This window comes from Triturus cristatus, chromosome 1_1, assembly GCF_964204655.1.
Source record: "Triturus cristatus chromosome 1_1, aTriCri1.1, whole genome shotgun sequence".
NCBI classification, from domain to species: Eukaryota; Metazoa; Chordata; class Amphibia; order Caudata; family Salamandridae; genus Triturus; species Triturus cristatus.
This window is the reverse complement of record NC_140579.1, coordinates 42,192,399-42,209,969: the sequence shown is the minus strand read 5'-3', so window position 1 is coordinate 42,209,969 and position 17,571 is coordinate 42,192,399. Positions and strand designations below refer to the sequence as shown.

The window sequence follows — 17,571 nt, the reverse complement described above, 5'->3', positions numbered from 1 at the left end:
CCATCCAGACCATGATACTTCATGATACTTCCTCCATTTCCCCCGTACCTTATGGAACTTCTGGGGGCACCCTCTCGCTGTATATGTAACCCTTTCTGCCGCCATGTAGAGGTCCATTCCCCGTCTCCATTCATCCAGCTGTGGGGGAAGCGCTGCCCCCATGCACAAGCCACATCCCCTTTCACCACCACTAATGCTAATAATGCAAAGATAAGTTGTCAGCAGTCTTTCTTGATATAGAGAAGGCATTCGACTCTGTTGAATGGCCCTTCATGACGCAGGTTTGGACTAGGATGGGTGTCAGCCCTACCTTTTTACAATTGCTAGGCACGCTTTATAACCTATGACCAGGATTAAGATAGGAAATATAGTCACCGAGCCCATACGTATCACGAGAGGCACACAACAAGGTTGTCCCTTATCTCCGTTGCTATATGCACTGGTAGCGGAGCCGCTTGCGTCCGCGCTCCGAGAGTACCATCAGCACCCGAGGTCTTAACTATCCAGACTATAACATTATACTTTTTACCTACGCAGATGACACCCTTCTGTATGTTAGAAACCTGGCTACAGTCTTGCGAGATGTGGTCCGTTTAGGCGCTTTGTCTGGTCTCCAAGTAAATTGGCCCAAATCCATTATCTTCCCGCTTACTACTAACACCCCCCCCGCATAGTCCCAGAGTACCCTCTGCATTGTACTACAGAGGCGGTGAGGTACTTGGGCGTTAGAGTACACACAGATCCTGACATATTGTTCAGAGAGAACTACGGTGTTACTTATAGTAAGCTTGAAGATGATGTTGAACGGTGGATAAAACTTCCACTATCCCTACTGGGAAGGATATCCATAATTAAAATGGTGGTGCTGCCGTGCCTTCTGTTTCTGTTTACTAATATCCCAATGGTCCTACCAAGGGTTTTCTAGTCGCTTCACTACGTTAATGCTTAAGCTAGCTTGGGCGGGTAAGCAGCCGCGGGTTAATTGGCAGATATTAGTTTTACCGTACCATTTGGGTGGACTGGGTGCACCGGACTTTGAGTTATACTACAGGGCCGCACAGAGTGCTCATGCATACTATTGGATGCACGGCTCTCCGGACATCCCCTACCTCTGTATAGAGAGGGGAAGTAGCTTCACCACTTCCACTGTCCGCATTACTGTTTAAGGATGTGGACAGACTGACAGGAATATTAGACTCTATCAACTCCACGGCGCATGCTTGGCATCACCTTCTACAACGACAAGCATGCGTAATACTATATTTGCCGCAGACCCCATTAGATTGGTGCATATGGCTCACGCCCTATTTATTTATTTATTTGTAAAGCGCCAGAATCGACCCCCCGAAGGGATATCTCTGTGCTCGGACGGGCAGCGTGTAGAGAACTGTCTGCAAAGATAAAGGGGTTTTATTGGCATTCAACTCCCTGGGCTTAAAGACGGTGGGCAATTTATTTATAGATGGAACAGCGAAAGCTTGGGAAGATATTCCCCCCACTGAGACGGTACCCACTCTACTGACTAGGTTCCAATTTCATAGAGTGCGCAGGGCGTTGAGGACGGTTTTAGGAGACGACTACTTGGAACCACCGGAATTGTTGGCCTTAACGCAAATTATACGTGCTAAATCCCCAAAACGTATAGTGTCCACGATTTACAACACGTCAATGGCATATAGAGCTAATCACTACACTAAAGCGCGTCTGGCTTGGCAGTGCGATCTTAACATAGATATAACAGATGAAATGTGGGCCTACTGCTGTACCAGCACCAAACGTATTACACTTAATGGGGGACATAGGCATGTCCACTTCAAATACCTTAACCGGTTATATTACACCCCTGAGAGGCTACATCGGTATGGCCTCCGGGAAGACCCAAGATGCGACCGTTGTAAAGCACAGCCGGTGGACTTCCTTCACTTGGCCAGGACATGCCCGGGAATCTCTGCCTTTTGGGGGGAGGTCTTTAAAGAGCTAGGGTAAATCACCAAGCTACCTTTGGTACCGGACCCAGGGTTGGCCCTCCTAGGATACTCTAGGCCTATTGCGAAGGGGGTCAGACGTTTGGTGGATATGGGTCTACTGATGGCCAGGCGTAGGGCCACCCTTAACTGGTTCCGTGGCCCAGTACCAACGAACACACAATGGTCCCGTGATATGACACACAAACCGAACTCTACAGTGATTTACTCCCTCCGCGTAACAGACCCAAAAATTTCTGGGAGTTGTACAAAACGTACTCATGGGTAGCATCCACTGACGAGGCCACGACACAGGACTGAACACAGTATCAGGGGACCGTGCTACTTACCCAAGCCAGAGTCCCAGATGCCTTTGATGTAACCCACACTACAGCTTACCGGGGCGATGAGTTGCAACTGTTGGCGTGGTGTTGGAGGGAGAGTTGTGTTAGCCAAAGCTGGTATCTGACTAGAAGTATGTGTGGTTAGCCGATTTTCACAGGAACGTACGAATTATACGCTGTCAACTTTATTCTTGGATTTGTATGCTTCACGAACGCACCATATACTCCAGTTCTTCTGAGTCTCGCTTTTGATTGTATTATAAAAAAACAATAAAATAATAATATAAAAAAAGTCAAAAAAGTATTCCTCGAGTTTTGTGATTGCTGCCTGTTCCTTCTACTGGACGGTAAGGGAGGCTGTGAATTTGAAAACTCCAGCTGCTGGGCATTGTTGTCGCACTGTTTCAAAGCTTATCTTTGTGAGCAAGTGTGTTTGGTGACTGTATGGGATTTGTGCTGCTGTTCTTTTTATCGGAAGGTATCTATTTTGGAATATTTTTACATTTTAAAAAAAAAAAAAAAAAAAAGTTTGTTTCTTCTTTGGTGTGAGTTCACCTTTTTAACACCGAGTGTATAGCTTACTAGGCAGGTATGTGGTAAGACTGACTTTTTATATTGTCCCAGCACCACAAACATGTTGTATTGTTTGCCGTATTTTCCAATGGCCATATGAATAAAGAACGTGATAATTGGGCGATACTCTGTCAACTGAAGCAGGAGTAATTTCCTAAAAGTGAGAATTTTTTCCGTGGATGTATTTGCATTCTTTCAAAATGTGGTATTTTAGCATAATAATTGATAAAAAGGGTTTGAGTTGTTCTAAGAAATGTAAACAACCTCCTGTATTTTCATTTTTATATAACATAAGGACACCAACTGCAAAGTGCAGTAATCTAGTAGGCATTAGGGTATAGTGCAGCAGATGCAGTGACACAGGGACAAATGCCTTGGGGAAAAAAACAGTATTTGTTACAATATCCAAACTTTATAGTTTATTGCACAGTGTGAAAATGTTAGTGTACGGTTCAAATAAAGAAAAAATGTGAACCCTAAGTAAAACAATATCTGAAAGAGACACGTTAGTGATAGATTCCTTACCTTAGAATATCCCCAGGTATCAGACTGGATCCGGATTTCGTAGCAGCACCCCTGCACGTCAGTAGGTGGTGTTGTGCGGCTCCGTGTCCGTCACTGGTGTCGTATGCGCCGATGACGTCACGGAGCCTACTTAGGCGCCACCCATGCGCGCTGACGTCAGTTCTTTTTTTCCCCGCCAGCAAGCGAAGATCCGGTTAGAGCACGTACCTTAGTCACTTTTTGACTACACTTTAGAGACTTTTGTCTCCCTTTTTCTCCTTGGTGCACGCAGGGATGCCTAGATTTAAGTCTTGTGTGGCCTGCCGTCGCAATATGTCGGTGGCGTCCCCCGCGATTTTTGCCTCTACTGCCTGGAGAGCGACCACCACTCCCGGTCCTGCCGGGACTGTCGGGCCATGGCCCCGAAGGCCTTGAGGGGGCGGCGCCGGAAGCTGCTGGAGGTCTGGCACTCGTCCCAATGCCGTTCCAGGTCCAGGGACCATTCCCGGGAACGCTCGCGGGGCCGCAGTCGTCTCTCCTCGGGCTCCAAGTCTTCGCCCTTGGATTCCATTAAGCGATGACATAAAAAGAAGTCGAAGAAGCATGTTCGCTCTCCGACGTCCCTCTGTCGGTCCTCGGATGTGGACAAGGGGGACAGGGGTTCTGACCCTGTGGCTCCTTTGAAGCCTGGGAGTAGCACGGCCTACCCGCCTTACCCGGGTCCGTCGGCGACTCCTGAACCGGTGCAAGAATTTCTTGCCACCATGGACTGCCTTTTTAGGCCTCTGGCTCCCCGCGGTCCCATGTCCAGATCCTGTTGGGCCGTTGGCACCGCCGGTGGATCCAGCTTTGGTGCCACAGGATCCTGGGCCGTTGGCTCCAACCCCGGCACCACGAGGTCCAGCGCTGCCGGCTCCGGCCACAGCGCCACCCTCGGCTCCGGCGCCGCAGTGGGTGCCGTTTGTACGGCCCTTGCCCCGGTTCCAGGACCATTTCGTTCCTACCTGGGATCGCATCCCATGGGATGCAGCGCCGGCTCAGCCCCGGCCGGCGCCGTTCACAGCGCCGTATGTTCCTTCTCCGGCTCCAGCTCTGCCGCCGCGGTCTGTTCCCCATGGGTGGATGACTTGGAGGACGCCGGCGACCTCGATGTCTTTTCTGACCCGGGGTTTGCCTCTCCCGCCTACCATGGAGGAGGGCGCCTCCTACACGATGGTGCTCCGTCGGGAAGCTGAGGTCCTCAACCTCGATCTTCCTACGGTGGTCCTCAAGACTAATCATCTCACTGAGGTGCTCCAGATGGTCCACTTAGTCGGAGCCCCTGCTTCCCTTTAATGACGCCATCACTGACGTCTTGTTGGGCACTTGGTCGAGACCGGCCACAGGGGACCCTGTGGATAAGAATGTCGCCAGGCGGCACTGCCCAGCACCTGGTGACCCCGCGTTTCTGACCACTCATCCTACGCCTGAGAGCCTGGTCATCCAAGCCTCGACGTCGCAGAGTGCCTTTCCCACGGCTCCGCCGGATAAAGACTCGTAAGAAGCTGGAACAGTTCGGAAAGCGTTTGTTCTCTTCGGCCAGCTTGGGGCTGCGGTTGGTGAACACCGCCTGCTTATTGGGCCACTATTCCCACGCGGTGTGGGATATGGTTGCTCAGGTGTTGCCTCAGTGTCCTGAGGAGGCCCACGCTGTGCTGTCCCAAGCAGTTGCAGAGGGTAAGGATGCGGCTAAGTTCGCCATTAGGTGTGTTATGGACACCGCTGACTCACTGGGCAGGGGGATTTCTACGACTGTGGTGCTTCGTCGCCACGCCTGGCTGAGATCCACCGGGTTCTCGCCTGATGTCCAGAGCTCACTCATGGACATGCCCTTTGATGGCACTCGCCTGTTTGGTGATAAGGCCGACAGTGCACTGGAGTGTTTTAAGGACTCGCGCGGCCCCGGCCAAGTCCTTGGGTCTTTCCGCAAAAAGCCCGTCAACTCCTGGGTTTCGTTCCTTTCGTGGCCACGGCAGAGGCACCCAGGCGCGTTCCTTCAGCAAGTCTGTGCAGAACCAGCCTCAGCGCAGCCGCGGACGTGGCTTCCGCAGGGGCGGGTCTGGGAATCAGCGTGGGGGTCAGTCAACCTCCGCCCCGCTGCTTCTACCTCCAAACCTTCCTAATCCGAGCTTTGTGGAGCACCCCACGCCAGTGGATGGCAGGATCCACCACCACCTCACCCACTGGCACAATATCACATCTGACAAGTGGGTGTTGCAGATCATCCGCAGAGGTTACTCTTCGCTTTCATTCCTCACCTCCAGCCATGCCACCTCGGTGCCACCGCATGTCGGGGGCTCACTTGGTACTTCTCCAGCAGGAAGTCACAGCCCTCTTGGCCAAGGGGGCCATCGAGTGCGTTCCTGGGCCGGAAGTAGGGAGTGGTTGTTATTCCCACTACTTTTTGGTCCCCAAGAAGGACAAAGGGGGCCTGCACCCCATCTTGGACCTCCGGAACGTCAATCGCTTCCTCCGGAAAGAGAAGTTCAAAATGCTGACTCTGGAGACTGGATGGTAGTGTTGGACTTGCAGGACGCATAATTTCACATCCCCGTCCTGCCGGCCCACCGGCGTTACCTGCGGTTCACGGTAGGCCAGGAGCATTTTCAGTTTGCCATACTCCCCTTCGGCCTTACCAGTGCCCCTCGGGTGTTCACGAAGGTGATGGCGGTGGTTGCAGCTCATCTGCGCAGGTCGGGGGTGTCAGTCTTCCCTTACCTCAACGACTGGTTGTTGAAGGCGGGCTCGCCCCAGGCAGTCGTCAACCACCTTCGGACTACGGCCGATCTGTATATAGCATTTGCTGTAGTTCTCCATCAACATGCCAAAGTCGCACTTTAGTCCCTCTCAGAAGCTCCCCTTCATCGGAGCGGTTCTGGATTCAACGCCGTTTCGGGTTTTTCCTCCCGAGCAGCGAGTCCAGGATATTAAGGCTATGATTCCGAACTTTCAGCCTCTGTCCCGGGTTTCAGTCAGGATGACCCTCCGGCTCCTGGGCCCGATGGCCTCCTGCATCCTGCTAGTGCACCATGCCAGATGGCATATGCGGGCTCTGCAGTGGGACCTGAAGTTCCAGTGGGCGCAGCATCAGGGCAACCTGTCCAATCATGTCCAGATCTCGGAGGGCACTGCACGACAATTGCAGTGGTGGCTCACGAATCACGATTGGGTCAGTGGCAGATCCCTCTCCCTTCCCCAACCGGAGCACACAGTGGTGACTGATGCGTCCCTCCTGGGATGGGGAGGCCACTTGGGAGAGGCGGAGATCAGAGGACTCTGGTCTCCGGCGGAGTCCCGGCTCCATATCAAACTTTTTGGAGCTTCGGGCGATCCGGCTTGCACTGAAAGCATTCCTTCCCTCTGTCCGGGGAAGTGTGGTGCAGGTGTTCACGGACAACACCACCGCCATGTGGTATTGCAACAAACGGAGCGGGGTGGGGTCCTGGATCCTATGTCAGGAGGCTCTGTGTCTCTGGACATGGCTGGAACATCAAGGCATTAACTTGGTGGTTCAACACCTGACAGGTTCTCTGAACGCCAGGGCGGACGAACTCAGCCGCCGCTGCTTGATGGATCACGAATGGCGTCTGCACTCGAATGTGGTGCAAGGTCTCTTTCAGCAGTGGGGAGAGCCTTGGTTAGATCTAGTCGCTACCGAAGAGAAAGCGCAATGTCATCAGTTCTGCGCGTTGGAATTTCCCCCGCTCCGACTGCCTCTTCAGGAGGATCATCTGTCGCAGCATCAGGGGACGGTCCTCCACCCGAATCTGTCCAGCCTCCACCTCCATGCGTGGAGATTGAGTGGCGACAGTTGACAGCTTTTGATCTTCCTCCCGAAGTCTGTGATGTCATTCTGTCAGCCAGGCGTCCCTCCACTAAAATGGTATACGCCTGCAGATGGAACAAGTTTGTGGCATGGTGCACAGCTAAGACTGTGGGTCCCCTTTCTGCCCCTCTTTCCGAAGTCCTTCTGTTCCTCTCTTTGGCCCAGCAGGGCTCTGCTCTGGGCACTATCAAAGGCTATCTTTCGGCCATCTCCGCCTTTTTGCGGCTTCCTGATCAGCCTTCTCTTTTTAAGTCCCCGGTTGTTAACCGTTTCCTGAAAGGCATTACGCACACGTTTCCTCCCGTACTGTTTATAATGCCTCAATGGGACTTAAACCTTATCTTGACATATCTGATGTGTGCTCCCTTCGAGCCCCTTCATAGCTGTCCTTTGCGTCTTCTCACTCTCAAGACGGCTTTCCTGGTAGCTATCACCTCTGCCAGAAGAGTGAGTGAGCTCCAGGCTCTTTCTTCTAAACCTCCTTTCCTTTCTGTTCATCCGGACAAGGTGGTTTTACGGACCTGTCCTTCTTTCTTGCCAAAGGTTGTCACGCCCTTCCACATCGGGCAGACCATCACTTGGCCTACCTTCTTTCCGCATCCTTCTAAAGAGGAAGAGAGGCTCCACCGTCTGGACCCAAAACGTGCGCTCTCGTTCTACCTGACGCGCACGTAACAGTTCCGGGTGGATGACCAGCTCTTTGTTGGCTACGTGGGCGCAAAAAGAGGTCGGGCTGTGCACAACGGACCATCTCTCGGTGGGTCGTTCTCTGCATCAAGGCCTGTTACTCGTTGGCCGTGAAGAAGCCTCCTGTGGGGCTGCGTGCCCATTCTACCGGGGCAACGGCAGCCACTACTGCCTTGGGACGCGGCGTCCCCTTGCAGGACATTTGTCAGGCAGTTACGTGGGCCTCGCACACGTTTACCAAGCATTACTGCCTTGACACTATGGTCCGGAGAGACTGCTTCTTTGGCCGTTCTGTTCTTCGTGACTTTCTGGTGTAATCTGTTCGCAGACCCACCACCAGGGTTGGTATTGCTGGGGTATCTATTCTAAGGTAAGGAATCTATCACTAACGTGTCTCTTTCAGATGCACAAGTTACTACTAGTAAGAGACATTAGTTAGTGATAGATTCCTTACCGCCCGCCCATCCTCCCCGTTCTGCGAACTGATTTCTAGGGTTAAGGTCATCCCTTTCAGGGCCCTAGTTTCATGGCACCAGTGGTCAGTTTCTTGCATGGCTCTGCGTTCCTGGCGCGGAAAGTCTTGTACAGAACTGACATTGGCGCACATGGGCGGCGCCTAAGTAGTCTCCGTGACGTCACCTCGGCGCATATGACGCCAGTGACGGACGCTGAGCCGCACAACGCCACTTATTGATGCGGAGGGGTACTGCTACGAAAAGACTTTACGGATCCAGTCTAACGCCTGGGGATATTCTAAGGTAAGGAATATATCACTAACTAATGTCTCTTACAGATATATCGTTACACAAGTAGTAACTTGTGCGACAATACAAGTACCAATATTTACTGGAGGCTCAATATTTATCAGAGTTTGTTAATGTTTAAGTTTTTTCGCAATAATATAATAAAATGTGCAGTGCATAATAAAACAAACTTTGCAAGAGAAATCTGTAATAAAAAAAATACAGAATTTCCCATCTCAATAAAATAATCTCACTTTCAGTGTGTTTCTTTCACTTATGTGAACGTTTTAACTGTCATTTTCATTTGTTTATCCTAACAATGGACAATAACTAAACATCACCTTTTCATCTGGTTTTTGTAATCTTATTTTTGGGATTTGCAAAAATAGCTCTTACGCAGTACTTGTATTTTTTTTTTAATCCACCCTCTTACTATTCTCCCCATAGCTGCACCATTTTCAACCCTAGAGGTACCTGTTTTTATCTTGGTCCTCCACCATTTACCTAATCTCCCCACTTTATTATAGTACTAGTAACAGCACAATATATTGACTTTTTGTAACCAAGTCATAACATTTTAACGTAATTCTGTTACTTATATTGTACAGCTACTCAGCAAGCTACAAATTACAACAAAAAAATCACATAGGTGAAACCTAATGCATTTACTAATGCTTGTTTTTTTTTGTAGTAGGTCTGCTCTTTGACCTGCCATTCAGCTTGGTTGCTGGCTCTGATAGTAGGTTTCATGACCTCACAAATCAACTGTAAACTCATTACAGTTGAGCAGCTATTTCATTTCATTATTAAAGGTGACTGAAGATGTCCCAACTTGGAGATTGACTTTAAACCAAGGATTGCAGGCTCCCATATATTCTATTGTCATACATACTATATTTTGTCTGAGTTGATAATACGGTAGATTTACCTAGGGGACAATTAACATTTTATTTACTCTTTCAAGTGAGCTTTTTCTTTGACATTCACAAAAGGGATTTGCTGCACATTAAGGCTGTAAGCTGTGGGTCGCACAAGTATGACTGTAGGGTGGCAAATGCAGTCTCTATTTCTGACCACTCGTAAACCAGTTAATGTTGCCATTAACTGTATAAATACTAAAAGCAATACACTTAGAACAGCCAAGCACTTGACTTGAGCTCCCCCTCAAGCGCTAGTACTTGCACACTCCAGAAAAACCAAATATCATTAGTTGATGAAAATGGCCTTTAAATGTACTCACGTTCTCCTCTCACCTTTGTTTTCGGAATGTCACTTTGAATCGTTTTTAAGTTCAATTATCCATTTGTGTTGAGAAAAAATACTTTAAAGTATTCTTGTCAGGTTTCTTTATTTAATATCAATATTTTTCCATGATCATCCATTTGAATCCGTTTTCCCTTCCATTTTCATCATTTTTTTTTTTGCTCTCTGACTGTTTTTTAGGTCTCGCCTAGGCAGCGCTTGCGCTGTCTCGTTGAGACATGCAGTATACACTATAGTGTATATAAGCTCCGCCCACTCTCCACTAATCTCCACCCATCATTGTCATTGGCTGGTGTCTTAAATAGTGGCTTCTGATTGGTTGTAGGTTTGTTAGTCCCTCCTTATGATGGACATGTCTTCATTTGTGTCCTTCCACGGCTATTGGCCCCTTTACTGCACAGACTACTTTCTTCCGATGCCTTCTCACAACCCCATTGCCAATGCTTGTTTAGTTTCTCCCTACAATGCTTGTTTTATTTGTTTCTCCACACTCTGAGATCTCTGTTTAATTATTTAGGAATAACACAGCCCAAGTCTCGCTTTAATTATTTATTATTTGTATTTTATGATTAATACAGCCCACACTGAGGACCTTGTTTTAATTATTTATAATTAATACACCCCAAGCCAGGATTGAACTCTGTCTCTCCAGCTTCAAAGTCGGCAGCCTTATATGCTGCGCCACCGCTCCTCCCTTAAAGGGATTTATCTTTGTTTTCATTGCGTGTATTTCACAGTGCCCCGGGGGCACAAGCAGGAACCTAATAGAGTGCTTCTCTGTCACAATGCACTTTTTGGTCCCCCCGGGGCACAAGCAGGCATCCACTTCAGCATGCCTAAGCAAGCGTGTGAGGAGTGGATGCGTGCGTGCGTGTGTGTGCGTGCACACGCGAGGCTGTATGAGTGGAGAGATGGCGAATTTCGCGACCTCATCTCTGGCTGCGTCACTGAGTGCTGCAGCGCTAAATTGTTACAATTGCGGTCTCACTCAGCCGCCTGCCAGTATTAATTAATTATTTACCGGGCCGCCCGTGGCGCCGTGCGCCAGGCTGTCTGAGTCAGTCAGTGACTGACACAGCCCACACTCTGCCGATAAAACATAGGAGGTGCAGGGGCCTGCCCTTTAAATCCGGATGTGACCTCACGTGGTCCTGCACTGCAGGAAGTGAGGTCGCCAGAGAGTGACATTAAAAAATATATCTTATTGGAGTAACAGAGACGGCGGGCGGGATTTTTGTTTTTCCTTGATGCACTGCTTGGGACACTGAGCAGGTCAACAAGGAAAAACAAAGCTCCCGCCCGCCGTCGATAGGATGTAATTAGCGCAAGTCAGCCTTTGTGACAGTGCTTCTGGTGGTGATCTAGTTCAGGAGGTCGGCATGCCTGACTTGCACCAGGCAGAGGATGTTTTTTTTAAAGTTCTGTCGGGCCTCCAGGAAGACATTGTGTGGCCCAGACAGGGCTCCGAATCAGATCAGCTCATCACAGTGAGTCATCCCTCGACAGTAATACCACACGTCATATTAGTCTACATGCTTCTGTACATGTGTTTTTTCCTATGCTGTTCTTTCATGCGCAATTGTTATAACAACATGTATTTAGGCAGAATCAGAGGACAATCTCTACAGGCCAAATGTGCGAGGTAGTGACCAGCAGGTAGATGAGGACCCAGGAGGAACTCCCTGTCAAGCCATAAAAACATGGATTTTGAACTATGCTCTGTTTTAATAAATGACAAATCTGCATTTATGTAGATTTGCAAATACTCTTGCTCCAAATGACGTGTTTTAATAAATACATTTACTTTTCACCGGCACTGCAGATATGTATAGAAGGCCGCTACAGAGATATGGACCCATAATCCGTATTGCACTGTTTCTGAGTTTGGAGGCAGACAGAATCTGTTAGGGTATGTTAGGCCAATATGGGGCCTAACCACAGTCTGCCTGTCAAAAGTTGGACACACAATAATATACATCCTTGTTGTGCTTCTTATTCCATATTTGACGCCTTGGACTGGGAAATAGGGGGCTGATAACACATCAAAAAAGCACATATACGCTTAGGGCTCTAAGGGGCTTATTTACAAGCCCCTTGCGTCGCCTGTACGTCACGGTTTCCCACATTAAAAGTGACCTACAGGCGGCGCAAGGGGCTTGTAAATAAGCCCCTAAGTATGTGCGTGCTCATTACAGCTCGTGTTTGGGCGAAGAGGTGAATGTGTGCCCAATATTACATTACCGATTGTGATCGAGGCCTCTAAGGCAATGTGTTTGTGTATCGAGAGTCATTATTGTAAAATGTATGCATTTAATTATTGTCCTCAACAGTTTGCCTGTAAAAATGCTTACATTCTGAATATCTCCCACCGTATTTTATGTAATTGCAATTTTTTTTAAAAATCAAAAGCAAATATTAGTTCAACAATTGTCTTTTTTTTTGCAGTAGACATATTGATCTGGTAAAGAACCGCAATAAAAAACGCTGGATCACAACAAAATACAAAGAGCATGTCAATCAAATCAGTTTTTTTTCAATGGACATTCTAAATACATGCAGCTACATGACTTATAATTGTGAAATAATATGGAGGATTGCCCACATAAAAATCAATCCGGCAACAGTGTATATTCTGTATTTTATGGTTTTTCGAAAATGTTATGTCATATTTCCTAGGGGGAAGCACTATGAGCAAAATGAAATGTTCATTATGAAGTTAAATTAACCTCAGTTTGCGATTTGCATTATTAATGAAGCAGAATTATGATACTGTTAGTCTGCACGCGTCCACATTTCCATTCCCATTTTCTCTAATAATCAGATATTTAAAAAGCAGTTGAGAAAAAGAGATGGCATTTATTTAATTGTATATTACAGATAATGCCTTTTCGCTAAATGATAAAAATAAGCGCCCATGATGTTAAAGGCCAAACGCTTTCTGATCAAATGTATGCCTAATTACATCAAATGTCACAGCATTATTTATTTAGCACTCTTTGCAAAGGTTACTTCAGAAGAAATCAAACACTGACATCGAGTATGCTCTATTTACCAATTAGCTTTTGCTAGCCAGTCACTGGAGCCACTCCTCTGTGCTGCAAACACTGCAATCAAATTCTAGCACCTTTATCTTGCGGGACCACAAGGGGGGCAATGGGGGCGCTACAGAGCCTGCGCACCACTCTTTGGGCCTGATAGCCAGTGCAGCCAGTCTTCGTTGACAGCAAAGAACATAACATAACAGCCAGGGCCGGCTTTAGGGCGGTGCGACTGGTGAGACCGCACCGGGTGCTGGCTTCCTGGGGGCGCTGTGCTTGAAAGTTTATAAAGCTTTTGAAGCACCTGCTGCAGCGTTTCTTTCCCCCAGCAATTACCAGGCCTCACATAAAAGTCAAGATAACTCCTGTGATTAATTATCTTCCTGGAGAGAGATCAGTGTTTTGTATAGTTGAGGTTTTGACTTCGGTGAAGTTAGTGCAGAGGGTTAATGTGCCTGCTGCAAAGAACGTGTACCAAGTAGATTACAGAGTGGGTCTGATGTAAACAGATCAGCAGATTACTGCTTTCAAAAGAGACATCCTTTTGTTACTTGCGATTTATAACTTAAAGTCCTAATATAGAATAGTGAGCTATTAACTTTCATCCCAGAACTGCATACACACTGCAAAGTATACATTATTAGAACATTGATTAATGTTGCAAAAAGGGTTAATTTGGCTAGAAATCGATTCTTATTATTAAAGAAAACGCCCAACTATGCTGTTTCTTTTTCGACTCTGCGTTTGTGCTTCTCCACACCAAGCACTCTTAAACTATACTGCCTACCAGTATGGATGACATGGGACTCCTACACTTTCAGTTCTTTGGCTTATGTAACATTTCCTATACACTGATTTACACACGTATGATTGATTGTCTCTGTGCAATGTGTGTGTGATGCAAAGTGCTCGGACACCCTACCCTGTTATGAGTGGCGCTATATAACTAATTCAATGCAGCTTGAGAGAGTGTGGTTATGGTGACTTGGTCACTGTTAAAGGGTGCTAGTGAGAGAATCCGTGGTGCAGGTGGTCATTGGGGGGGGGGCGCCAACAAACATTGTCGCACAGGGCACCACCAGCACTAAAGCCAGCCCTGATAACAGCAGTAACATAACAGAAGAATAGGCAGCCGGCACGAATGCGCATCCGCGCATAACTTCCCGAGACAGATCAGCGCATGTACAACCCCCACACTGTATAACTAATCCTGCCGTGAAATTTAACGCATGCGCACCACCCATAAACAACAATTCTCCCTCTAGTGTCTTAATCTTGTTTTTAATGCACTTCCACCGCTCGCTGCATCCAACCATTTATCTGTTGCTCTGCTCCGTTTTCAGAAGCAGAGCCATGAACCGGGGACAAACTCCTTGATAAAACACACTTTACTATGTAAGAATTGAAAGCCTGCCCTGTGCGCTTGAATTTTCGGATATATCCCAAACACATTTGCGCCCGCCTCCGGCCAGACATGCTATGGCCATCACGAGTAGGTTATTGTGCACTTCCATGCGCCTTCTGCTTAATCCTCCGTCTGCTCTTCCACTGGGGTTGCAGCTAGGAGCCTGCGGTGTCCGTGATGTTAGCGTGTACCCCAGCAAACGCAGGTAAGTGCCGATGGGAACAGAAATTAGGATGTAGCACATGCTCAGTTAAAGCCGGCAAACAATAGCACTGCTTTGTGAGCCCGTAAAATCTACCCATCTCTGCTGCCTGAGATAGTGAGATTTGTGGTGCCGTTTTGTAATGTGGTAAAGAGCACCTGCCCCTGGCACTCCTGGTCTGGATCCGAACCTGTAATGTGCAGGATGCACACACAGCTCCTGACAGCAAGTGTTTAACACACTGAGCTACCTTATCCACTTGCATCATGGCGGCTTCATTTCATGACATGTTGCTCCGTCTTAGCATTTGCCTCTGCACTCCTACCAAGCTTGTGCCCTCTTATTCACAATAGGGCCCCTCCTATGCCCCCCTCACAGATTGGTTTCCATCTCCTCACGTTCTCCTGCCTCTTTTAGAGTATTGGACCCCGCCAGCCCGGTGGTATCGCTGCTGGCCTTTAGCTGCAAACAATGTGCTGTATGGTAAATGCTTATAAGGCCTCAAAGGCGAGACAGATTGCATTGCAAATGTTTGTTTTCATTGGCACGTAGTGAGGCCTTGTAGAACAATTTGACGCTTTAGTATAATACAGACTGGTCACCCGACCTCTGTGCTTAATTTCTAGAAAAGTGCCAGGGCCCTTATCAGGAAGCCACTGCAGGGTGTAGCACCCATTGCCCAGCCGGTATGAGTGCCACTACTAGCCATTGCACTCCTGCAAGTCTAGCAATTAAGACTATTCCAAGCCACCCAAAGCTATAAGAATGTCGTGGAATAGTTTGAATTGTCATATGTAATGTATGACGAATTATTACGCACAGTTATGTTTATCTCAAGATTAGACGGAAAGAGCCACCAAGTGGTAGACTATCATTAGTGCCGGTGTTGAGAATTAAGCGCTGGTGCCGAACACCCTTAAACCATTGGCTCAAATTAAGCACTTCCTGACGTAGGTGCAACACCCCTTCCTTTCAGGAGCTGACTGAGCTGAGGCTAAATGCTACTAGTTGTAAGCTCAGAAAAGAAAAAAATTATTTAAATTTGTGCTCGCAGCCACACATCGTCCAACATTAAAACTAATTTCTCAGTATGCTCATTTGTAGCTGTCCAGATGGTCCTAGGGCAGTTGGAGTTTGTGGGACCCAGAGACAAAAACTAGTTGATGGCCCTGACCCACAGTCCTGGTTTCAGTCCTGGCTACCCAGCTTGACCAAACTGGGTGACCCTATTAAACCACTTTTCCCTCACTGCCTTATTTTACTCAATCTCTTTTGCGTGCAGAAGAAAACCAACTTTTTGCTTGAATCGTTAATACATTTGTTAGGGCAGAAGGGGTGTGGTTCATTAATTATAAGTACATGCTACTCAGCGTAGTGATTTAATTAATGTGCTAAAGTGAAACCATACAAAATACTTAAATTCAGGGAGTCAGCGATAGTAGCAAAGCAGAAGTGGAGAAAATTGCTAGTCTGCCCCCAACCTTCTGACAGTGGTGGTCAGTCTCCTGGCCAAACACCAGGCCTGTTCAGTAGCACACCTGAAAAAGATTTCCACTTTCTTACATTAATTAATTTAATAAAGTACACCTAGGACTCCTCTTAGGCTAACCATGGGGTGGTTGCAAAAGGTAGGAAATAAACTATTCCTGAGAAAATGAATTCAGAATATCATCTGATAAGACAACCCATCCTATCATCTGGGTGAAAGTCTCACAGAGTACGACAACCTCCAGCAATTTTCACTTTCTGTGACAAGAAAACCGGAACCAGCCACTACCTTCTATTATGAAATTCGATGCACTGGACTGCGTGAAGTGGTCACATGATCTGCATTGAACTAAAGCGCTAAACGAGCAAGTTTCTTACCTTCAGTAACGCATTTTCTGGTGGATACAGTAACTGGCTATGGATTCCTCGCCTTTACTCCATGCACAGTATTCCACTGAAAGTTTTCTCCTTAGCTCTCCCATGTCGAAGTCACAATGGAACGACTCCGCGTGACATCATTGGAGCCATAAGAAGACCTCGTTGGCGTGCTGACGTCAGTTTTATCCATTTTTTCCGTGCCTTCAAGATGAACGGGCAAACCGACAACATTTTCACAAGTATACATAGTACACAAAACAGAACTAAAACTGGAAATTCTAAATCATAGGTATTTCCTTATGTCAAGTATCACATTATTTCAACAATAAAATACATGAAATGCATACCAATAATTTTTTGGTGTAAACAGGCAGACAACGGGGAGGCGGGTGGGTCAGTGAGGAATCCACATGCGGATCCTTTATCTGCCTTTTGAAATGACTCCCCCAAACAGTCCTGCTCCTATCGGAGGGTGCTTGCCTACCTATACCAAAAAAATCTTGCAGCACTGAACATGCAAAATGGCCATCCCTCCTTACCTCCGAGTCCAAGGAATAGTGTTTCACAAAAGTTTGGAGTGAGGTCCAAGTTGCCACCTTGCAGATGTCTACAACAGGGACACCTCTAACCAAAGACGAAGAAGACGACTTAGCTCTGGTAGAATGAGCTTGAATACCTTCAGGAGGCTCCTTCTTGGCCAGGGCGAAGTAGATTTTGATACAGAGTATAATCCACCTGGACAGCGTTTTTTTGTAGACAGCCTTGCCGGTCATCTTGAACACATATCCGATGAAGAGTTGGTCGTCCAACATGAAGTCCTTAGTCCTATCCAGGTAGAAGCTGACTGCCCTCTTAGGGTCTAGGCGGTGAAGTCTCTCCTCCCGCTTAGAAGGGTGAGGGGAAGGATAGAAAGTAGACAAAGGCATGGATTGCTCTACGTGGAAAGGAGTGATCATCTTCGGCAGGGAAGCAGCTCTGGTCCTAAGAACCATCTTATCCGCATGGAATGAAGTAAATGGAGGCTTGGAACTAAGAGCTTGCAACTCACTCGCCCTCCTAGCAGAAGTGATTGCAACCAGAAATATTGTCTTAAACTCCAAGAACCTTAAGGGACAAC

General features: G+C 47.6%; 1 protein-coding gene across 5 annotated transcripts in view; it reads left to right on the top strand.

Annotated features, from left to right (window-relative positions):
• Window positions 1-17,571, top strand: part of LOC146869312 (RNA helicase MOV-10-like) — a 524,894-nt gene that overhangs the window by 497,097 nt on the left and 10,226 nt on the right. For 4 of the 5 annotated variants that reach the window (XM_085647842.1, XM_085647767.1, XM_085647535.1 and 1 more), the window contains one exon: window positions 9,372-9,462. The exons of the other annotated variant lie outside the window; for it this stretch is intronic. In XM_085647842.1, the coding sequence (XP_085503968.1) occupies window positions 9,372-9,451 (80 nt within the window). In that variant the 3' untranslated portion in view covers window positions 9,452-9,462. Of the gene's footprint in view, window positions 1-9,371; window positions 9,463-17,571 lie in introns of those variants that run through there. 5 annotated transcript variants of the gene reach the window in all.